The 24,172-nt window shown below is 49.9% G+C and overlaps 1 protein-coding gene across 7 annotated transcripts in view; it reads left to right on the forward strand.

Moving 5' to 3' along the window:
* MEF2D (myocyte enhancer factor 2D) overlaps positions 1-22,975 on the forward strand; it is a 44,768-nt gene extending 21,793 nt beyond the window's left edge. For 2 of the 7 annotated variants that reach the window (XM_051993787.1, XM_051993788.1), the window contains exons 3-13: positions 2,215-2,418; positions 2,696-2,833; positions 3,199-3,333; positions 4,512-4,722; positions 5,213-5,269; positions 7,953-8,143; positions 8,580-8,600; positions 10,161-10,290; positions 17,200-17,437; positions 17,701-18,010; positions 18,431-22,975. In XM_051993787.1, the coding sequence (XP_051849747.1) occupies positions 2,215-2,418; positions 2,696-2,833; positions 3,199-3,333; positions 4,512-4,722; positions 5,213-5,269; positions 7,953-8,143; positions 8,580-8,600; positions 10,161-10,290; positions 17,200-17,437; positions 17,701-18,010; positions 18,431-18,442 (1,647 nt within the window). In that variant the 3' untranslated portion in view covers positions 18,443-22,975. The remainder of the gene's footprint in view (positions 1-2,214; positions 2,419-2,695; positions 2,834-3,198; positions 3,334-4,511; positions 4,723-5,212; positions 5,270-7,952; positions 8,144-8,579; positions 8,601-10,160; positions 10,291-17,199; positions 17,438-17,700; positions 18,011-18,430) is intronic. The other 5 variants (XM_051993789.1, XM_051993790.1, XM_051993791.1 and 2 more) reach the window with 5 other exon arrangements.
* The last annotated feature ends 1,197 nt before the right edge of the window (positions 22,976-24,172 follow it).

Genomic DNA, 24,172 nt, shown 5'->3' on the forward strand with positions numbered 1-24,172 from the left:
ACTCTCAATCCAATGTCCAGTTCTCTCCCATTCCAAGCTTTCATGTGGGGGTAAGCCAGAATGTTGTAGCCACATGGGAAAAGGCTGGTTTGCAAAGGAGGGGTGTAGATTGGCCCACAAAGCTATTGAAAAGCTCATTGTGAGGTTGAGCTGTAATGGGGACAGAAAAGGCAGTTGCTAGGTTCTCTTTCCTTGCCACATGTTCTCCCAGATTTATCTGCTGTTTTAGGCACACAAACCTGCCTTTCCTCTTCCTAATCATTAGGTCTCTCCCTTCCCTTCTGTCTGAACCAGTATTCATTGGAATCATTGAATTTAGATCTGGGGAGAGATTTTCTGAATCATATCTATCAGTTTTATAGAAGGGAAGGTGAGACCATCAGTCTTTAAACGATCCAGAAAGGAAGCAGTAGAGATGAGATTTGACCCTGGTCCTCTGACGCCTCATAATCTCTCCTTCAGGATGCCTTCCCAGCCTGATTACTATCACGGGAAAACAACAAGGGCAAAAGCCAAACCATCATCACTAGCAAAACCCTGAGGGTTTTAGTAAACTAGACCTCCCTGTGAGCCTCTAGTATGACCCAGTAGCCGATGTCCTCATTGCAATCTGAGGTTCCTAGAATCATCCCTGAAGCCATCTCATTTTACAAACGTGGAAACCGAGTCCCAGGGCAGTTAAGCATCAGAAAACACTTTGACCTCAGGTTCTCTTGCTCATGAGCCATTGTAGCACAATTCCTCCTTGAGCAGGATTAATAAAAATCTGGTGTCCCAAAACCAGGGAAGTGATGGCTTCACTGAGCTTTGTTCTGTTCAACCCACAACCAGATTCTCCTATCCAGTTCTGGGTGTCATAGTTTTGAAAGAACATAGATGAAGGAAGAGGAATGTTTAAAATGGAGAAGAGCAGATTTATTTGGGCAGTTGGGGAAATGTGCTGTTGTCTTCAAGTTTTTAGGGGACTGCTAAGATTGAAGAATCAGGTCCAACCCAATACCTAAGAAAAAAGCATTTCCTCTGCAACCAACCTCACAAGAAGTCATTCAGTCTCTTCTCGAAGACCTTCTTTTCTCTGTTCTTTTACATTTTCTCACTATCTCCATTTCTGTGACTATATCCTCTAGAAAAGAGTTTTAGAAGTAGTCCTTCCTGAGACAAGATAGTTGAATTGGGAGAAACAGGTAAAAATTTCAGAGAGACAGGTGCAGACTAAAAGTAAGGAGAAATTTGCTGTAGGACCACTCCAAAATACACTGGACTGTCTCAAGAGATTGAAGGTTCACCTTCCCTGCAGATTGTTAGGAGGTTGAGTGATTACAAGTTGGACTCATTACAAAGGAATTTCTGCTTGCCTTTCAAGTTTCTTCCATTTTTGAGAATTTCTCATTTTAGTATTCTGTGGTGCCATGAAAACATCAGCTCTGGACCTTAAACTTTGCTACCCCTCTGTTATCTTCCTGAGGATTCCAGCACCCCTTTGCCTTGGCCCCAGCGCTTCAACTTTTATTCTTTTCTACACTTGCATGGCTTTTTGAGTCCCAGGAAAGACGTAAGCCTCTCCTGCTTCTGTAATTCAGAGATCTCTCGCCACCTCTTAATGAGAGGTTTCATCCAGATTTGATCTCTCTTCCCTAATTGAAACAGTGTAGCACAGTGGAAAGAGTGTGCGCTCTGGTTTTCTGGACTCCAGGGCTAGCCCTTTGTTCCCATATTGTGCCGCTTCTCTCCCCGCATGCCGATTTAGCCATTGCTTCATTGCCTTGCTAGACAGCTGTCCTGTAGAGGGAAACCGAGAGATAGTACAGAGAGCACTCAGACCGGCCTCAGCCCGGGTCTCTGCGGGACCGCTCAGACCGGCCTCAGCCCGGGTCTCTGCGGGACCGCTCAGACCGGCCTCAGCCCGGCCTCAGCCCGGGTCTCTGCGGGACCACTCAGACCGGCCTCGGCCCGGGTCTCTGCGGGACCGCTCAGACCGGCCTCGGCCCGGGTCTCTGCGGGACCGCTCAGACCGGCCTCGGCCCGGGTCTCTGCGGGACCGCTCAGACCGGCCTCGGCCCGGGTCTCTGCGGGATGCTTGCCACTCTCCTGCTTGCTCAGAGCTCCTGCTGGGCTCCATCTCCCTGGAGGCCAGCGGGCAGGGTCTCCCAGCCGCAGACACGGCCGGCCCGAGGGCCGTGGCTGCCGCGCTCTGACCTCCCGCCTCTCTGCCAGGTGACATTCACCAAGCGGAAGTTTGGGCTAATGAAGAAAGCGTACGAGCTGAGTGTGTTGTGTGACTGTGAAATCGCCCTCATCATCTTCAACCACTCCAACAAGCTGTTCCAGTACGCCAGCACGGACATGGACAAGGTCCTCCTCAAGTACACGGAGTACAACGAGCCCCACGAGAGCCGCACCAACGCGGACATCATCGAGGTGAGCCCCGGCTGGGCCTGTCTCCGTGCTCCCGGGGAGAGGCCCTGCGCCCCAGAGTAGGGCCTCAGAGCTGAGAGCAGCATCAGGAGCCGTCTCCCCGAGATCTCTGAGCCTCTCTGACCCCACAGGAAGGCTGGCGCCCGGGTGACCTCTGGAGCCCAGAACTCTGGGCTGAGGGGGGATGGCCGGGTGGGGTACCCTGAGGGTCTCAGGGAGGGCGAGGGGTGCTGGGGGTAGTCTGGGAGCCCCGGGCCTCCCTGAGCACTGCCTGTTGCAGACCCTGAGGAAGAAAGGCTTCAATGGCTGTGACAGCCCCGAGCCCGATGGGGAGGACTCCCTGGAGCAGAGCCCCCTGCTGGAGGACAAGTACCGGCCGGCCAGCGAGGAGCTGGATGGGCTCTTCCGGCGCTACGGGGTGAGCCCAGCCCACTCACTGCTCTCTCTGTTTGCTCCCCACCCTCTCCTCTCCTCACCCACCTCCTCCACCCTGCCTTTTCCTCCCTCCCTCCTCTGTTCTCTCTTCCTCCTCCTCTCCTCCCTCCGGCCTCTCCTGTCGTCCATCCTCAATCTCACCCCTTCCTTTTCACCCTCCACCATCCCCTCCCACCTGCCCTCCATCCTCTCCTTTGGTTTTCCTTTCCAACCCTCTCCTCTCTGGCCCTCTTTGTCCCCTTGGCTCTCTCCCTCCCCACCTTTCTCTTGTCCCTCCCTCCCCGGCCCCCTCTGCTGCCCTCCCCTGTGCCCGTCCTCTCCTTTCCCCCCCACACTCCCTGCCCCCAGGCGCTGCACAAGAAGCACAGGGAGTGTGAGAGCCCCGAGGTGGACGAGGTGTTTGCCCTGACCCCCCAGACGGAGGAGAAATATAAAAAGATAGACGAGGAGTTTGATAAAATGATGCAGAGTTATAGACTGGCCGTGAGTAGCCGCATGGAGAGCTGGGGGAGCCTTCCCCCCATGCATGGTGTGGCTTCGCAGCCCCCAGTCCCCTCCCCCAATGAGGAGTAAGGAGCGGTCACTGCAGTTCTTGGTGTCGTGGAGCTTCTGAGCTGGAAGGGGCCTTAGGGAGCTCGTCCTCCATAGCCCTCGTTTTGCTGAGAAGGAAGCCTGGCCGGTGGCAGAGGGAGCTGGGCCAGACTGGCCTGCGAAAAGCTTTGGTTCCGGCTCCGAACTCTCCACTGACTGACCGGGCGACTTTGGGCCCGTCCCTTGTGCTCTGGAACCTCAGCTTCCTCTTCCTCACAACGAAGAGGTCGGACCGGATGCCCCAAAGGCCTCTCTCTGGCTTCCAAATTCTGTGGTTTTACAAAACTGAGGCCTAGGGTGGTCACAGGGCTTGACCAGGATGACATAGGGACCTGCCTTCTAGTATCGGCCCTTGAGAAGGGGCTTTGTTAGAAGCCGTGATCTCTGCTCTCAGATGATGGTCAGTCATTACTGGCCGTAAATGATACCAAGAGGCCCACCTTAGGAAGAGTTTGGGTGGGAGAGTACTGGCCCTAGGGCTGGAAGGATGGAATCAGAACCTGAGGGGAGAGAACTCTTTGTCACCAGTTCCCTGGGCAGGGAAGTCCTGAAATCTTTCTGTGGGGTCTCCTCGGATACGGAGGCCTTTCCCACAGCTGTACGCTCAGCGTCTGTGGGGCCTAGAGTGGGACCGAGGGGGATGAAGGAAGACTGGCGATGAACTGACTGTGCACAGCAAGAATGCCAGTGAGGCGGGGAGAAGTGCTTCCCCTTCCACCACCCAGTCCCAGTCGGTAACAGCTCTGCGTGTGTGAGTTTGGATCCCAACTTGGGATTCCTAACCAACTTCCTGTGTGTCCTGCCTGGCTGGGGGCCTGACCCACCTCAGCTCCTGGGCCCTGAGCTCAAGCTCCCATTAGAAGTCATTTTTCCTGGCTAGGCCTAGGGCTCAGATCCAGGCATTGTTACCTGCCACTACCTCTCCACCCCCCACCCCCCAATCTAGTGTCACTCTTGCTCTGGTGGATTTAGCCAGGAGAACCTTCACCAACATCGGGGTCCTCAGAGGGGCCCTCTGGGCAGACGGGCCCGCTTTCTAACACCCAACTCCCCTCCCTTTCTCTATCCAGTCTGCAGTCCCAGCCCCAAATTTTGCCATGCCAGTCACGGTGCCTGTGTCCAATCAGAACTCGCTTCAGTTCAGCAACCCTGGGGGTTCCCTGGTGACCCCGTCACTGGTTACGTCATCCCTCACAGACCCGAGGCTCCTGTCCCCCCAGCAGCCAGCCCTGCAGAGGAACAGCGTATCACCGGGGCTGCCCCAGCGGCCAGCCAGTGCTGGTGAGTATAGGGCCTCCCCTTTCTGCCCTTTGGTCATCTCTGACTCCTTCCCCACCACAGACTCACCGAGGGTACCAGACAAGCACGGCTTTATCACTCACCCCTGTCCCTCTACGTCTGTAAATGCCCTCTGACACGTCTTCCTCCTTGATTTCCTGTCCTGGTCCTCCTCCCCTTCTCAGGCCTGTTTCATATTGTGTGGTCTAGAGAGGCTTCCCCTGCCCCCACGCCTTCCAGGGTCTCTTCCTCCCAGCGTGGTGGTTCAGAGCGATGACCTGATGAGCCTCGGCCCTGGCCCCATCTTGTTGTTTCCTGACTGGGCTGGGGGGTGGGGGGAGTAGAAGTCCCATTGGATGAGGTGAAGCTAAAAATTACTGATTCTGTCCTGTCTTCTCTTTCGTCTGGATCCTTCTCCAAGCAAACAAACATTCGCTTTCTACCTCAGGCCTTGAGAATTTCTTGTCCCCTTATATTTCTGTTCTTTTCCTAGGGGCCATGCTGGGAGGAGACCTCAATAGTGCTAATGGAGCCTGCCCCAGCCCTGTTGGTGAGTCTCTCTGTCCAGAATTAAGTCTGTGGAGTCAGGAACATTTTCTTTTAGAGAAGGGTAGAACTGAAGGGGAGGGACAGGTACCTACAAAGAGAAAAGCTTCAAGATGGGAGAAGGAGCTAAGGGCTGAGCTGGACAGCTGGGGTCCTGGGGGCAGGGGCCTGTGGAGACTGGGACGGGGGCATCTTCAGAGCCTGATCTGCCATCATTTCTAGGCAGTCTCAGTTCTGGAGTCAGGACAGTCTTGGCTTGAGATGTCACCTCAGATACTGAGTGCTCTAGGATCTAGGCAAGTCGCTTACCTAGTCCAGATCTTGTTTTCCATATCTGTAAAATGGGGATGATAGTAATATTGATAGAGCCTCATGGAGTGATTATAGAAAACAGAGGAGCTAATGTCAGCCAAAGGGCCCTTAAATACTACATAAATGTCAGCTATGATAATAACAGTAATAATAAGTCATTATTATTGTTAGTGAGGGGATTGGATTAGATGATGTCTGAGGTCCTCTCCAACTTCCAAATGATATAATCTGTCTTTAGGGAATTTGGGGAAAACAAGTGGAAAAAGAGGTAAAGGAGAAGATAGTTATCATTACACACAACCCTAAACACACACACATTTATTTCTCATCTCTGTAATGACCCACTTTCCTTTTTTGTTTTCTCTCCTCTACCCTGAAGCTGTTTTGGAAGGGAAAATTGGATCTGAGATTAGGGAAATATGGAGAAATCTTGGGGCTGGAGATTCGGAGGGACTCACTGAAAAAGGATTGGAAGGGTGGGGTAGATATGTGCAAGTAAACAGATTCTCTCCCTCTGTCTTTTTGTCTCTGTCTCTGCTTCTTTCATAGTTTCCATCTTTCTCAGTCTCTGTCATCTCTCTTTCTCTATTCCTTGCTTTCTCTCTCTCTCAGAGACATACACAAACATAGGCAGGTCACACTGACAAAGGCAAGCTCGTGCCTATTGACATACCGACCGGTAGAGAGAAAAAGGAGGGGTGCATACATCTCTCCCAGACAGGTACATGGACCTCACAAACTCGGAGGTGTCTCCAACCACACTCACAGGTGTATCCCAGTGATCAGTCCCGCTGAACACGAGGAGACATGTTTGGAAGATAGAGAGGGAGGTCTTACCCTCCCCCACGCCATCTCCATCAGCTGTCAGCCTCGTCTAGCTCTGTGACTGTGGCTACGAATGTCACCATTGACGTCACCTCCACATTCCTGTCATTCCCAGAGCCTCTCTGAGAATTGGGCTAGAGGCAGCTGGAAAGACCCAGGGCTAGGCAGAGCGATAGCGTTCCCCAGGGCAGGAGTGATCAATGCCCCTGCTGTTATCCCAGAATCCCTTAGTTAGCCCTGAAACCCTCCCCCCCCCCAGGTGCAGCCCCTTGGGGGCTTAAGAGAACAGCCAAGCCTTTGAGGACCGCTGGGCTTCTAGCCTGAGCACAGTCACCAGGCTAAGCGAGGCCTCGGAATAGTGTCTGCCCCATATGTTGGTGGCAGCAGTCACCAGCTCCACGAAACCCCACAGCTGCACAGATACGTGGTCCCTGCCCTCGAGGACATGGGGGGTGCTGCCTTTTCCCTGAAGGGCCAGTGCTGGCCGGTGACGATCAGGAATGACCAAGAAGGACCCCTCAGTGGCCGGAGCATAACAGTTACTGTTATCTGACCCCTGCCAAGTCATCCCCTTTCTGTGGGCCTTCGTTTTCTCCACTGTAAAGAGAGTGTGGGACACTCGGGTCCCTTCTGGCCCTGACATCCTGTGCTCCTCAGTGACCCCAGGCCCAGACCCTGCCTCTTCCCAGCGCCTCCACCTGGCGGCTCCCGGGCCCGTTCTCCTTCCCCCGGTCACCCCCAGCACGGGTGGTGACGTCGACTTGGAGGGGAGCTGGCCGAGCGGTGGGCCCGTGGCAGAGGGAAGTCTACTCCATCTACCTTGAGGCCCAGCTCCAGGAGAGCAAAGAGACCCATGCTACAGGGGAAGGGGACGGAGGCGAGACCGCTAGAAGGCCTCCTGGACTAGTGTGAACTGACCTGAGGGGTGACAGCAGAAGCCGGAAAGAAGCAGTGGCCTCTTCCCCTCCTCTCTGCCTGCCCCAGCAAATTTCATTCCTCCCCACCCCTTGTGGCAGGAGCATGAATAATATATAATAATAATATATATAATGATAGCTGATGTTTATATAGCTTTTAAAAACAGTTTACAAAGACCTTTACATACATTAACTTTTTTGATCCTCATAATATGTCTGTGAACTATATTTTATTATCCCCACTCTACAGATGAATACCTTGAGTTCCAATAAGGTTAAGTTACTAGTCCATGGTCATACACTGTGGTGAGCAACAGAACCGGGAGATTTGAAGCCAGGTCTCCTGACTCCCACTAGGATTCTTGTACCCCTTCACAGATTTCTCTCTTGTGGGAGGCACAGGGTTACAGAAATGGAGATGGGATTGTTCTTCCCTTCTTCCCCCTGCCTATCTTCCCAAGGCTAAGAAAAGTCCAGGAAAGGCCTGAGAGCCTTAAGGATGGATGCCCTTTCCTGAATCCAGATGAACTGGCCCTTTTTGGGGCGTGAGTAGCAAGTTGGCCAGACAGGGGTTCCTGTGGCTGAGGTAAACATCCATATTTCTCTCACCTTTTGCATCTTTCCCTTCTCTAGGGAATGGTTATGTCAGTGCCCGGGCCTCCCCCGGCCTCCTCCCTGTCGCCAATGGCAACAGTCTGAACAAAGTCATCCCGGCCAAGTCTCCACCCCCACCCACCCACAGTGCCCAGCTTGGGGCCCCCAGCAGAAAGCCGGACCTTCGAGTCATCACGTCCCAGGGTGGGAAGGGCTTAATGCATCATTTGGTGAGTTGGCCTTGGAGTGAGATGTTGGGGATGAGAAGGAAGGTACGGAAGAGAGGGAGGGAGGTCAGGCAGGAGCCGGGATTTCTGAGGGAGAAGTTAGAGAGGTGAGGACTTCCTCTTGGTTCCTGCCACTCAAGTAGAGACAGAGGCAAGGATGCTTTCTCTCAGCATCCGGCTGCTCAAGGCCGCCTCGGGCGCAGCAAACGGGAGAGACGGGAGAGACGGGAGAGACGAGAGGGATGCTGCTGGATGGGGATAGGAGGAGGAAGACGCAGACTTCCGGACAGGCAGAGGGGGGGGAGGGGAGGTGGCTCTGACAGCAGGCACAGGGGAGGGAGGAGAGCCTGAGTGTCTACAGGGCCTGAGGAAGAGGGGGTAGCAAAGGGGCAGTGAGCAGAGACTGAACTAGCCCTGTTGGTTTTATTTCTGCTCCCAGACTGAGGACCATTTAGATCTGGTAAGTTCTGGCTGTGTGTGGGCCCTGGACGGTGCCTATGACTTTACATTTCCAGTCTGACTTGGTGCATACTGACCCCAGAACCTCAAGCATGGAGTGTGTTTGTGCATGTGCACCCGGGGCTTCTGGGAACATGTGTCCGTGTGTCCGTGTGTGTGTGGGGGTGAACTGCGCATGTGTCTGGACATGCCTTCATGTTGTCTCTAAGGGCCCACCGTCCATCTCACTTGGTGCTCAAAACGAGGCAGCGAGGCAGAGTCCGTGCCCTTGGGAGCACGCGGTGTCGCGGCGAGGGCCGGGCACGCGAGCTCCCTGTGCCCGTGTGTGCGCGTGTCCTCGTGGGGGAGGAGGGCCGCCTTTGTCTGTACCTGTTTGCCTCTGTGCGGCCCGCTCTCTGCTGTGAGGAAATGTGTCTGTTTCTGTGAATTTCCCTGTGGGGTGTCTGTGAAAACCCTGCCCCCGAGGGCCCGGAGCAGGCCGTCCGAGCGGATAGACCGCCCCCCTCGCCTTGCCCCGTCTCCAGCAAACCGCATGTCCTGGTAGGGGAATGGCAGGGGGGCCTGGGGAGCCGGGGCCTGAGCCCTCCTCCCCCGTTGTGGGCACACACACACAGAGGCAGTGACACACATGCCCACAGACACACACACAGCTTCTGTCGCAGCCAGGAGTAGGCCAGGGGCTGCTGACTCCTCCCTCCTTTCCTTCCTCCTTCCTTCCTCCCTCCCTTCCTCCTTCCCTCCCTCCCTAGCTCCTGACTCGGGGCCAGAGGAGGCTGGAAAAGGCAGGCAGGCTTTGGCGGCGACACGGCGGCAGTTTCGGCCTCAGCGTGGAGTTGGAATAAACAAGTGACTCAGCGGCAGATGGAGCCGACAGCCCCGTACTCGGGGACACACACACACACTCACACACGCGGGCACGCGCACACAGAGCCACACGCCCCCTCAGCAGTCCCACACCCTCTTCCCTCACAAAACTCTAGCCCCCTTCTGTCAAGGTGTAAGTCGCAGTGCGAAGGAGGAAGGGGGCACCTCAGGAGGGCTGGACGGGCCGGAACGAGACGCTCCTCGAATCCGATTTCCGGGGTGGGGGCTGAGGAGGCGGTGGCAGACGGGCAGTCTTGCAGCCAGAAGCCCCACGTTGTCACTTTGAGTCTGTGTCTCTGAGTGTGGATGTGTCTCTGTTTCTGTGTGTGAGACATGCTATGTGTAGCCCTCCCTCAAACTGACCCATGATCCTCAGCCACGTGGGTGGCCCTGCCTCTGTGGACCTGGATGGGGGGGGGGGGGGCAGCACGGGCAGTGGAAAGAACCTGAGGTTTGGAGTCCAAAAAGCTGAATTTGAATTCCTGTGATTCTGACACGTGCTAGCGCTGGGGCCGGGGCCTGAGTTTTCTTCCTTTGTAAAATAAGTGGGGAAGGGCTAGGACTAGATTTCTGGGGTTTCTTTCGACCCTGGCCCCCCCCACAGAACCTGTACTGACTTGAGATGGGGGGAGGCATGGGTTAGGACACCAGGCCCCATCATCCCACCTTCCTGCTGATAGCCCTTTTTTTCTCACAGAACAATGCCCAGCGTCTTGGGGTCTCCCAGTCCACCCACTCACTCACCACTCCTGTGGTCTCTGTGGCAACACCCAGTTTACTCAGCCAAGGGCTTCCCTTCTCCTCCATGCCCACCGCCTACAACACAGGTGAGTGTGATCTGTAGAAGGGAGGGCAGGGCTGAGCGATGGAAACCTTGGACAGAGAGAGGGGAAAAGAAGCCTGTTCCCTGTCCTTAGAGTTTTTGGCCTGATGGGGGAAATGAGCCACAAACAAAAATGGATGATCCAAGTGAATGGAGCTCTTGCTGTCAAGGCTGAGAAGTTAGGGTTGGCATTGAGTGAGCAGGCGACGGGACCTCCCTGGGGAGTGTGGAGAAGGGCTGGAGTGGAGCAGAGCAATGGGGCAGGGCCAGGCGCGAGGCCTGGGCAGGGCTGGGGGCAGGTTTATCCGGTTTCCTTGGGAAGTGCAGGCCACGAGGTCAGGGAAGACGATGGGAGAGAGATTGGGAGGGAGGGAGGGGTGACTGAAGGCCTGGAGGCCCCAAGGATGCCGGTAGAGGCCTCTGGATGGAATTACGAATTAGGCAGATACACCCTGCCTCCGGGACTGTGCTAGCCCCTGCTCTCCCAGTGCCCACGTGTGAGAAGGGATTGTGAAATCCATCTACCATCCTCTCACCCAGGGCTTGTTGTTTTTCCCTCTGGTACATACATCTTGGAAGGAAAAGATCTAGAGTTTATCCCAGCAGACTGAAGGTAGTTAGCAAACCAGAGCAAATTAGAAATGGCTCCCTCCCCGCTGCTCTTATGCCCACATGGGGCTGTCCGGGTTCTGCCTGAGATGGAACGCTGGACCAGATGGCCTGTAACCTTGTCCTCCCCAGCTCGCTAATCTTCTCTGTGACCCAGCCCCCAGGAGGCTGTTGAACCTCTGCAGAAGGACTGAGAGGGGCCTGCTCCCTTCTGAGGTAACCTCTCTGCCTTCAGATGTTCTGACAAGAAGGGTCTGGCTTTTCTGCCACTTGGACCCATTGCTCTGCTCCCTGACCAAACTGAATCAAGCTGGAATCCCTCTCTTACTCCAGAGCCTTCAGTCACTAGAAGCCAATTATCATGGCCCTTCTAAGTTCTCTCCTCTCAAGGCTAAACATCCCCTATTTCAAGTGAGCTTCATTTGGCAGGATCTCAAAGTTCCTCATTCTTTTGGTTGTCCTCCTCTAAACACTTTATCAGTGTTAGGGAAGCGTTGAGGTGATGCAGGGGTGAGAGTGCTGGGCCTGGCATCTAGAAGACCTGGATTCAAATTTGTCCTATTCATTTATCAGCTGTGAGATCCTGAGAAAGTCACTTCCCCCGTTTATCTCAGTTTCCTCATCTGTAAAATGGGAAATGTATAATAGCACTTAGTTCAGGGCTTAGCACTTAGGGCTGCTGTAAAGATCAAATGAGATATTTGCAAAGTGCTTAGCACAGTGCCTGGCTCATAGTAGGCATGATATAAATCCTCCCCCTTCCTGAAATGTCGTGCCCAGAACTGAACACAGTATTCTAAAAGTGATCTGACCCAGTTACAGCAAAATGGGACCATTGCTTCTCTCAAGCTGAACATTATCCCTCGTATAATCAAGCCTGAGATGACATCAGCTTCCTTGCCTGCGCCATAGCTGTTGTCTCCTCATACTTCCCTTCCCTTGTACTTCCGGAATGGATTTTTTAAAAACCCAATATTGGACTTTACATCTCTCCCTGTTATTTTATGAGATTCAGCCCAGGGCTCAAGTTGGGAGGGGAGGGGAAAATCAGCAAATGCCAGCCCAGCCTACTTTTTTTTTTTTTAAATGTCTGGGGTTCTAAGACTGATTTTTTACAGTTTTGATGGTTTAAAACAAAAAAAGAAAAGAAAAAGAAAAAAAGATATAAATGAAAACTGGAGGCCATAGAAGTTAGCCATAAGGCCTGTTTGCCAACCCCAGCTTTAGCCTGTCAAGATTGAAGTAAACACTGTTAACACTGGGAGCTCTGTACAGTAAAAGAAAAATAAAGGTATTTTATTATAATAAAATCCCAGGAAGCATAAAATAACCTTAAATAATGCCTTCCTTTAGTACAGATACCCTCTTTCTCCATGTAAGCCAGTCTGGCCCATGTTCACATTCAGACCTGGGAGGATAGAACTCAGAGGCAGAGAGTTGATTAAGTTGGAGTCTTATTATGGTTGTTTGGAGGGAGGGAGGGGGAAAGAAAGAAAGACAGAGAGACAGAGACACACAGAAAATGAGCATGTGTGTGTATGTTGCCCTCTAGATCCCTCCAGCTCACTGGTGCCACTGGACAGCAGCAGCTCAGTCTGTTGGATACTAGCCTGGCTGTTACTGCTTGTACTTTGAAAGCCTTTACAAAGTGACGTGGGCCTTTGCTTTTCCACTGGATGCATTGCCAAAATCTTAAAAGGGCAAGAGGCTTCATAGACTTTTTTTTTTTAATTTTTTAATAACTTTTTATTGATAGAACCCATGCCAGGGTAATTTTTTACAACATTATCCCTTGCACTCACTTCTGTTCCGATTTTTTCCCCTCCCTCCCTCCACCCTTTCCTCTAGATGGCAAGAGTTCTTTACATGTTGAATGGGTTGCAGTATATCCTAGATACAATATATGTGTGCAGAACCGAACAGTTTTCTTGTTGCACAGGGAGAATTGAATTCAGAAAGTATAAATAAGCCAGGAAGAGAAACAAAAATGCAAGCAGTTTATATTCATTTCCCAGTGTTCTTTCTCTGGGTGTAGCTGCTTCTGTCCATCTTTGATCAATTAAGGCTCTCTTTATCAAAGAGGTCCACTTCCATCAGAATACATCCTCAAACAGTATCGTTGTTGAGGTATATAATGATCTCCTGGTTCTGCTCATTTCACTCAGCATCAGTTCATGTAAGTCTCGCCAGTCCTCTCTGTATTCATCCTGCTGGTCATTCCTTACAGAACAATAATATTCCATAACATTCACATACCACAATTTACTCAACCATTCTCCAATTGATGGGCATCCTTTCATTTTCCAGCTTCTGAGGCTTCATAGACTGATTAGTTTTTCTTTGGATCACGGTTTTTCTCCCCCTCTACTCCCCCCCAAGATCCCTTAGGCCATGGGCATTTCACTTTGCCTTGGCATCCCCAGCACCTAGCACTATGCATGGTTTACAGAAGGCTCTTAATAAATGTTTATTGAGTATATGGCAGCCACACGGCTCTAGACTTCAAAGTCATCCATGTGGTTTGCTTCATAGGCTAATTCATAAAACTAGGAGCAATATTCTTTTTTGGGGGAGGCCCATGAAGAGATTCAAAAAGTCCTTCCTTTTGCAGATGAAGGCACTGATGCAAAAAAGCAAAACACCAACAGCTTGGTGTAGTGATCAGAACCCTGGTCTAAAAAGTGGGACATCTGGGGTCACTTTTCTGTTTTTGTTCCTGCTCCCAAATCCCTGTACACTAGCATCTCTCTGTGGCTCAGTTTCTTCCTTTGTCAGATGAGAGGACCGGGATCTTTAAGGCCGCCTGCAGTGTTCATGTTCTGTGATTCATCCCAGCTGGTGTTGGAGCCCTATTTTCCTCAGCTTACTCTAGGACTTTTCCCTATTCTTACAGGCTTGGAAGTATTAATGATTGGCCCCTAATTTATTTATCTGGTCATTCTAGAGTTTCCTCTCTAGGGATTTACTTTAGAGTAAAGAGATGGCAATAGGGGCTAGACTTGTGATTTCATTGAGATGACACTCTCTCTGCTGATGCAGATCACACAACTTGCTTTGGAGATAGAACTTGAACCCAGATCTTCTTGGCTTTCTACACTGAGATATTAGTCTTTTATCCAGACTCTGGACATAAAACCTCTATTTGTCTTAGTCTTTTGTTTTCCTTCATGGAAGATATAACCAAATATTGAGTGGTTCTAACGTACAGGAAAGAGTTGTATCAAATTCATTCAACTATTGCTTCTCATTCTGTTATGAAGAATAATGTGTAGACATAAATAGCAAGAACCTAAGCTTTCTCCTCAAGTCTCTGCTGGGGGATGAAAAATTCACACATCTAAATAGAAAGGGAACAATTGTGATATCCTTAAGACAATTCAAGTTAAAGACTAGATAAAACTAACTGATAGCAGAAGTATAAACAGAGTTTCATTGAATTTGCTAAGATTTGTTTCCTCTTTATAGACATTGGTCTATATTCATGTTCTAGCCTGAGGTCTTGCCTAAATTCTGAGCCACACATCTCAGCTTAGCCATATAGAACTTCTGGGAAGAACAGATCTAAACTAACTAGGACACTGCTTTTTGGGCCTCCCCAGAAAGAGAACTTTGCTCCCAGTTTTATATATTGGCCTATGAGGCAAACCACATGAATGATCCTTTGAAGCCTAGAGTTGTGTGGCTGCCATTCACCTAATAAACATTCATTAAGCGTGTTCTGTGTATCACGCACGGTGCTAGGTGCTGGGGATGCCAAGTCAAAGTGAAAGTTGCCTCTGCCCTTGGGGGTCTCATGGTGGGGGGAGGGACCCAAAACAAAAATTGATTGGTCTTTACATGAGCACAAATGATCAGGAGGCAGTAATGAGGAAGCTGAGCACTGAAGGATTCTAAGGGGCAGAGGTGAGGAAGATATGACTTCCATGCCAAGAAGGAGGCCTTGGCAGGTGAGGGTGATTGTAGTGCTATTGGATAGAAGGAGGCTGATGTAAGAGGTATTGTGGAGATAGACAAGAGAGGACATGGCACCTGGTAGAATAATTCAAGGTTGGGGAGGAAGAAAGAATCAAGATGATTTCAAAATGGTGAATGTGGGTGACTGGGAGGAATAGGGAAGATTAGATGAGGGATGAGTTTAGGGAGAGAGATAATGGATTCTCTCTCTCTCTCTTTTTTTTTATAACTTTTTATTGACAGAACCCATGCCAGGGTAATTTTTTACAGCATTATCCCTTGTACTCACTTCTGTTCCGATTTTTCCCCTCCCTCCCTCCACCCTCTCCCCCAGATGGCAAGCAGTCCTTTACATGTTGAATAGGTCACAGTATATCCTAGATACAATATATGTGTGCAGAACCAAACAGTTTTCTTGTTGTACAGGGAGAATTGAATTCAGAAGGTATAAGTAACCCGGGAAGAAAAACAAAAATGCAAGCAGTTTATATTTGTTTCCCAGTGTTCTTTCTCTGGGTGTAGCTGCTTTTGTCCATCTTTGAGCAATTGAAACTGAATTAGCTCTCTTTGTCAAAGAAATCCACTTCCATCAGAATACATCCTCAAACAGTATTGTTGTTGAGGTATATAATGATCTCCTGGTTCTGCTCATTTCACTTAGCATCAGTTCATGTAAGTCTCGCCAGTCCTCTCTGTATTCATCCTGCTGGTCATTCCTTACAGAAAAATAATATTCCATAATGTTCATATACCACAATTTACTCAACCATTCTCCAATTGATGGACATCCTTTCATTTTCCAGCTTCTAGCCACTACAAACAGGGCTGCCACAAACATTTTGGTACATACAGTCTCTTTCCTTTCTTTAGTATCTCTTTGGGGTATAAGCCCAGTAGAAACACTGCTGGATCAAAGGGTATGCACAGTTTGATAGCTTTTTGAGCATAATTCCAGATTGCTCTCCAGAATGGCTGGATGTATTCACAATTCCACCAACAATGTGTCAGTGTCCCTGTTTTCCCACATCCCCTCCAGCATTCCACATTGAGATAATGGATTCTCTTTCCAGCATGCTTGATATATCTAAAAGACATCCTGGTAGAGATACATATCTTACCAAGTAATTACTTCTAGCTAATATGAAGGTTATCTGGCTAATGTTAACATAAAACAGATTATGGACATTGATCATTTGTATGGTACAGTATAAAGCATGTTTCTCAAACTTTGCTGATAAAGCTATCTTTACATTCCCAAACATTATTAAGGATTTACACACACACACACATTCATCAAAGAGCTTTTGTTTATATGGGAGCAAATTTTGAAAACCCCAGGTGTTGAGAGTGCTACGCTTGGGAATCAGGAGACTTTTGTTGATCCTTCCCCTACCCCTGACGACCAACACACACACACACACACACACACACACACACACACACACACACACACACACACGCTGGCTTTTCAGCCTTGAACAATATCCTTAGCTTGGACATTACCTCAATCAGTTTGAATCAATTTAACAAGCATTTACCATGTACCTACTGGGCAAAAGCAGTATGAGTAGTAACAGTGAGCCTCCTTTGCCTTCAAGAAGATCATATAGTCTGTTATTGGTAAAATAGAGCTATCTCCACCTTACATACTTGAAAGTGAAGGGCTGAACCTCAGATGATGGTGATAGTAATTTACATTTCTATAGTATTTTAATAGTTAGAAACAACTTTCCTCCTAACAATTCTGTGGGGTGGCTGGAAATGAAATCTTCCCTCTTGTGCATAGCCAGCTGTGGGGTGGTAGTCACCTTTCTGAATCTTAGTTTCTGCAGGTGTAAAATGAAAGTAAAGCTATTTGCACTGCCTACCTTTCAGAGTTGTTGGGGGGGGACCAATTAATCAGCCTTTGTAAGGCTTATATAGGAATGTAAGTTGCTGCTACTACAACTGCTGCTATTGAGATTCCAACCATTTGTCAAGTTGGGTGTTTGCAAGGGCAGGGTGGGGAGGGGAGAGGTCCCGAGCTGTTAGAGATGTGCCTTCCTACTTATTCGCTACATTGGCAACTTTGAGAAGAACTGGGGATGTTGCCACGGGAAGGATGGTGAGCCAAGGAGGAAGGCCTGCAAGGTCTTGATGTAGCTACCCATAGCTTTGACCATGGGCTCCTTTTCTCCCAGAAGCCCCCGGAGATGAGGCTAGCCCCTGAGGGGAGTTTTTTGCCTCTTTCTGGAGATGTGGCCCATCCCTGCTTCCTGTGGCTCCCCACTCTAGCCCGCACCCTGGGGTCCCTGCTCGCCCCCTCCCCTTGGCCACCAGGTGTGGCTCTCACTGCTCTCTTTTTCCGTAGATTATCAGCTGACCAGCGCAGAGCTCTCTTCCCTCCCGGCTTTCAGCTCAACTGGGGGACTGTCGCTAGGCAACGTCACTGCCTGGCAACAGCAACAACAGCCACAGCCACCCCAGCAACAGCCCCAGCCGCCACAGCAGCCGCCACCGCCGCCGCAGCCCCAGCCCCAACAGCAGCAGCCGCCACCGCAGCAGCAGCAACAGTCCCACCTGGTCCCTGTGTCTCTCAGCAACCTAATGTGAGTCTCATTCTTTGTGGAGTTTGGCAGGGGTGGGGACCACCCCGAGGCCTATGGCTGTCCTCAAAGCCAGACTCTCCAGCTATAGAAAAAGATCTGACTGGAAAGAAAACTAATCTGTGTTTACTTTTTCTCCCTACCTGACCCTGCTCCCAACTCTGTCTCTCCTGCCTATGTCCCATTCTAACTCTTCTCTCAACCTCTTCCTCTTTCTGTGTTCCTCATCCCTTTGTGTCTCTCCCTTTCCTTCCTCCGGCCCTCAGCCCGGGCAGTCCCCTGCCTCATGTTGCTGCAGCCCTCACCGTCACCACCCACCCCCACATCAGCATCAAGTCAGAGCCGGTGTCCCCGAGCAGAGAGCGCAGCCCAGCACCACCAGCCCCTGCCCCCTTCCCGGCCCCTGCTCGGCCTGAGCCTGGGGATGGCCTCAGCAGCCCTGCCAGTGCATCCTATGAAGCTGGGGAGCGGGATGACGGGAGGGGTGACTTCGGGCCTACCTTGGGGCTGCTCCGTCCAGCCCCAGAGCCCGACACTGAGAGCTCGGCGGTGAAGCGGATGCGGCTGGATACCTGGGTAACGTGACCTCTTCCCTTTCATCTGGGCAGTCCTCCCAACATTCTAACCTCCTCCCTCCCATTGCAGTGTTAGCCCATTCCCTTCTGTCACATCAGGGACCTCATTGGTTTTGTTTTTTGTCCCTGTCTTTTATCTCCCTTTGAAAGTTCTTCTTGAAACCTAGCTTCCATCTGTTCCTCTCACTGAAGCATTAGCTCCTTCTCCATCATCTTGCTTGCCCCGCCCCCTCCCCCACGTGTGTTAAATTCATCTCCTTCTCCTCCTTCCCAGAAAGCTCTTGTCTAACCTCCATGCCTTGGAGCTGACCTCCACAAGAGGCATGGTCACATCCAGGAGTAAGGGTGGGGACTTGGGAAAGGGGCGCTCCCAGACCCAGCACTCCCTTATACCTGCCTTCTACATCTCCTCTCTCTACAGACATTAAAGTGATGAATCTCCCCCTCTATCAACCTCCCTCTTGAAGAGTTGACAATCTCACCGCCCCTCCCAGTCCCGGGCTCCTCCCCGCTCGACCCCTAGTCCCTTTCTCGTGCTCCGTGTCCTGTTGACGGTTACATTTGTGTATAATTATTATTATTATTATTATTATTATATTATTATTATTTTTTTAATTTGAACTCTTGCTTCTGGGAGGGGGAAGCATCCCCTTCTCTTTCTTCTCCCCTCTGTTTTCATGGGGGGGAAACACTCTTTTTTTGGGGGGGATAATTTGCACGTTGTACACATATGCTGCAGGGGGGGAGGGGGGACCCCAAAAAGACTTTGGGATGGGGCAGAAGCCGAGCCCTGCATGTGGAAACCTCCCTTCACCCTCATCCCCAAGAGAGAGGAAGTAACCAAAAAAAAAAAACCCCATAAAATGGACTTTGAACCCCCAGAGCCTAGTTTGGACCTGGGGGATGTGGGCTGGATGCCTGGGTCAACACTGTTGTGCTCCTGCTGCAGGGCCTCAGGAGGGCTGACTGGAGTTGGGGTTAAAATCCCCATGGGTCTCTGCCTCTCCAGTGCTATTCACATGTTCCTAGGCTGTTTAGGTATGGAGTGAGTGCTCAGGCCTGGAACTCTAAAATAATCCCCCTCCTTCGCTGATCCATGTGGAAGATGCACTCTCCAAAACTAAGGGGCAAGGGGCAGAGTTGCAATTGTAGTGTGAGGACCTCAGGTCTTGGCGTCCTGTAGAAGCTGTTATCTTGTGCCAGGAAGTCTGAGGTAGGGTGGGGGAGGAGGGGTGGAGAGGGACACCCTCGCCCAGGACTTGGCGGAGCTTCGGAGTTTCTCCCTCTAGAGATGGAAGAGAGTAGGGATGGGAGAGGGGCCACCTCACAGCACAGTGTGTAGGGGGTAGAGATGTGGGGTACCCCCTTCTTAGGCATTAGAGGGGCATCTGGTGGTGGTGAGAGAGGAGGGCCTCCTTTTCCCTCCTCTGGGTTTTTCTTCTAAAATATACAGTGCAATAGCATCCTTTTCCTCACCCATCCCTTTCACTTTGACTCCCTAATTCCCAACCCTATCTTTCTGCCCTTGGTGCTGGCCTTTCAAATTAAGCCTCAACCCTGAGGGGGGCAGTGCCAGTCTTACTTATGCTGGTAGAACCTGGGAAAGAAACTGAGGATGGTGAGCACATGCTGTGCCTCCTCCTCCTCCACCCGGACCCTAATCCTAACAGGCCTGGACCGGCCTAGTGGAAGTCTGCATGCGGGTTTTTTGGAGAACCTGGGCACTGGGGCTAACAGGGTGGAGGGGAAGTCCATTAAGGTCAGGGAGGATCAGAATACCCTTTTGTCACAGAGGTCATGGAAAGGGGACGGGAACGCCCACTCCCTATCACACATACACACCAGAGGCACCGGCCCCGGAGGGGGGAAGGGAGGGAGCCATAGTTTCCCAGAGCTGGGGAATGGAGTAGGGTGGAGTGAAGTTGCTGAGCCTCACGCCCAGTGCTAGTTGTGTCCCGGGGTGGTCTGCTTCTTTAGCCTTGCTCCACCCCAGCCGTTCCTCTCTCCCTAGCCCTGCCTCCCCTTCTCTTGGTCCTCCCCATTTCCACCAGCTTGCTACCTCCTGCTCCCCACCACCATCACCATCTCCTCTCCTTCCCAGGCCCCCACCACCACACCCCATCTTTCCCTCGGCTACTGTAATTGTAAATAGCAACTTTGGAAATGTTGGCTATGTAACAGTCCAGGAAACTGTTTTTTTGTTGTATTGATATGAAATGAAATTCTATTTTTGTCAAAGTATATTGTAATAATAATGACTCTGAAACGGCCCGTAGTGTACAGATGAGATTGTTCTTCTTCTACTGTTGTTCTTGCCCTCCCCTTGCCCCACTTTTGCCCCTTTCATTTTCTCCCCAGATGTGTGCAGCTGGGGGGAGGGGGAGCAGAGAGGGAGCCAAAGCCTGAGGCCCTTGGATCTTTGGCTGTATCTAAGATCATTAGGGAGCTGGGAGGTGTCCCCTAGCAGCCCCTACTTCTACACCTACTCACAGAGGTGGAGTGTGGGCAGTGGGAGGCCTGGGTTGTCTTCCCCCATCCTTTCAGACATTGATTCTTGGCTTGTGCTCCCAGTGCCCGAGGGCTAGGGACTTTATCTTAGGTCTCTCAGTACAGTTGAAACATAGAGGCAGCAGAGGCCAAGTTCTCTAAGTGACCATCTTTACACAGCTCAGAGACCTAGTCATGTGCAGTATTCTGAAACTTATCATGGGGGGGCGGGGAACCTGAAGCAGAGAGTGTGTGTGTGTGTGGGTGTCTGTCTGTCTGTGTGTGTGCAGGCCGCACGCCTGTGTGTCTGGTGTATGTGTGTGTGAAGTGACCAGCTGTCCAGCATTTCAGCTTCCTAATCTTCCCAACTTTGTCCTCCCAAAAGTCCTTCATAGATATATTTTCTCTTGCTGCATCCACCTCCCTTCTTTGTCCACTCATTCATTTAGTAATTCAGTAAGCATTTATTAAGCACTTATGGTATACCAAATGCTGGGAAAGATACAAAGCTAAGATAAGGCAAGATCCCTGTCTTTATGGACCTCACATTCTCTCCGAGAATTGTCTTTACTTGCTAAATTAAAACATTATTTTTATATGTCCATTTTCAAGGGGGATTTTGCGGCTGGTCCCGCCTGGCTCTCCCATTTGGTCCTGTGTTTCCAACCTTGCCCACAGTGGAATTGTATTACTCCAGCTAGACTGGGCTCTTTCCTGTCTCCCAGCATGGGATTTTCCTGGATTTTCCTACCTCTCTGTGCTCATCCCTATAATATGCTGTCCTCCCTCTAAGTCCTGCCTTTCCTTCAGATCCCAAATTCACGCAAACCTACCTCCTGAATAAGCCCCATGTCTCAGTGAGCATTCCTTCTTTATTTCTCCAGAACAGTGGTTCTCAAACTTTTTGGTCTCAGAACTCTTTGAAATTAGTGGGGATTCCAAAGAACTTGTATGTGGCTTATTTCTGTCCATATTTACATATTAAACATTAAAACATCTTAGTATTAAGAAAATTGCTTTGACCTCATGATCATAAGATAATTTTAGGGGCCCTAGAAGTTCTCAGACCATACTTGGAGAATTGCTGGTCTACAGCATCTTGGCCTTCCAGCATGCCCCTCTTCCCAACTAAGGGCAGGGACTGTGTCTTGTTCATCTTTTTCTCCAGCCCTTACTCCCTCCTCCCCTTTAGTCATAGCACAGTACCTTGCACACAGTAGCAGATGGTCAGTAACACTTGCAGGTGATTAATTCTCCCCTTCTTGGCCAGACTTACCTCCTACCTGGCTCCATCCAACTTTCCTTGGCTACACTAAATATCCCAGAGGAACCTTTCCCTAGCCCTCCTCTCTCTTTTTATATGTGTGTGCTCCTAATAGTGTATAATGTTCATCAGGTTTGCCTCTTGTAATACAGTGGGTAGAGGATGTGTGTGTGTGTGTGTGTGTGTGTGAGATTTTGTGTTTGGAGATTTTTTTTTTTAAGGGGGGAGGACAGAGTGCTTATATGGGTGTGTCTGTTACATTTCTGCAGTTCAGTATCCCAGGGTTTATCATAGGGCTTTCCAACAAGATAAGTAACCCTCCTTAAAGCCTAGTCCTTCTTGGTGACTCCCTTTCCTATTCACTAGCCAAACTCACACTTCTTCCCACCCCCTCTCCCTAGAACTGGGCATTTGCCAAAGCAACCACTGGAGACAGCCAACATCCCTCACCTCCACCCTCCAATTTTTAGACAGCTATCAGGGATGATGGGTGAGAGGAATTTTCCCCCTCCCCAAACAACCCCTTCCTTTTACAACAGTGCACTAAATACAGCGGCAAGACTGATCCCCAATCCTAATCCTCTCCACCTTGGACAGAAAGGAAGCAATGCACTTCTCTTACTGTTTATTTATTTGTTTGGAAAGACAGAGATGATGTAAAAGTGTATCTAGAAATATCTATATCACTATATATTTTTAACTGACTCTTCAGGATCCCTTGAGGTGGGTAGAGGGTGAATTTAAGGTTCCATAAATAGGGGGTGGAACCTGGAAATTCTTAGCTTTCCCTTCTGCCCCCTTCCCTTGAAACATTGGTAGGAGGGATAGGATTGGGTGGGGCTGGACTATTTTTAATGGAGAATCTGGATTCTCTTGTGTCCCTCCCCAGCCCAGGTCTGAGGAAGTGGCGTGGAAAACTTAAGTTGGTATTCCATCCTCTTCCTGACCCTACCCCCCAACTCCCAAACCTGACAATCACCCACTCCTCTATGGCTCTGACTGGGTCCTGGGGGCGGGGGGAGTCGAAAGTGTGTGGCTGTTGATTTGTTTTCAATATTTCTTTCCGTGCTGTATGGTGATGCTTTCTTGGTATTCTACACAATAAGAAAAGACAAAAAAGTCCTCAAGTTCTTATGAGTTTTGTTTGAAAACTCTTTCACTATATTTGTTGTAAAGAGGTTTACTATTAAAAGAAAAAATACACGTTTCTGATAACTTTGGTTTGGTTCATTGACTTATTTAGTTCGGTCGGATACTGGTCTTCCCTTCCAAAGCTACTGAGGGTAGCCCCTTATAGTCTGTTAGGCAGAGGGGCCATCACCCTACTAGGTAAATGCAGCAGGAAGGGCAGCAGATGGATGGCAAGAGAATATTTGGGTTGTTCAAAATGGGAGCTCCTGGACCAGAAGACCTGAGTTCAAATCCTACTCCTGTCACTGTCAAGGTGACTTGTGGTAAGTTACGTCTTCCTTTTGGCATCTCCGTTATTTCATCTGTAAATGGCAGGGGAGGAGGGTAACAGGAGTTAGGGATCTCTTCTTCCTGTTTCTAATATTTTGGGTTTTTCTAGCAGCTAGAAGAGGAACTGGATCATACAAGAATATAAAAAATACTTCCTTGGATCAGAAGCCAGCTCAGGATTTTACTTCTGATTTAGAAAGTCATAGTTGGTCCTTCAACTACCTGATGCATTCTGGTGTCCCCTTAATAGATGGTTTCATATCCTTACCCAGCTACTTACTTGTCAGTTCTCATGAGTAGTGAGTAGAGCTGTGCATTTAGGGTTACTTCTTGTAGGATAAAAGGAATTAGGAACATGTAGCATAGGCTTAAGTAGGGATATCATAGGAGACTAGAGTAAGTTTGTGATTTTTGAATTGCACAAAAGGGACACCTGGAAACACTGGTGGAAAAGAGTCAAAAGGAAGGGCCAAGGCTACCAGAGAAGATGGATTGCTTCCCATGGGTACATGGGTACAGAAAGCTACATGGGTAGCTTTTCCACAGGGACAGAGGATTGCTCTGTGTATTCAGTTAAAACCCAATCTGGTGGTTCTCCCAATTTATTCCTTACGTTCTCAGGAAGGTGACCCCTAGTCAGTCTTCAATCTTTGTGGGAGAGCTAGTATCTGTTTTGTTACGTGCTGATGAAAGGACTCCAAAAGATAGGAAAAGGCAACTAAAAAACTAAGATTTTGAAGGTCATAAAATCACAAAATCATCGAATTTGAGATCTAGAATCTTAGGCAGCATCCAAACTAAATTACCTGAGTCTTTTTCCCTATCTTCTCTATAAGAAATAAGCTTAATAGTATCAGTGGCTCAAAGAGTACAGTTTGATAATATTAGGGGCATAGTTCCTAAATTATTTTCCAGATTGGCTAAACCAATTCACAGCTCGATGCATTGCTG

Source organism: Antechinus flavipes, chromosome 4 (assembly GCF_016432865.1).
Source record: "Antechinus flavipes isolate AdamAnt ecotype Samford, QLD, Australia chromosome 4, AdamAnt_v2, whole genome shotgun sequence".
NCBI classification, from domain to species: Eukaryota; Metazoa; Chordata; class Mammalia; order Dasyuromorphia; family Dasyuridae; genus Antechinus; species Antechinus flavipes.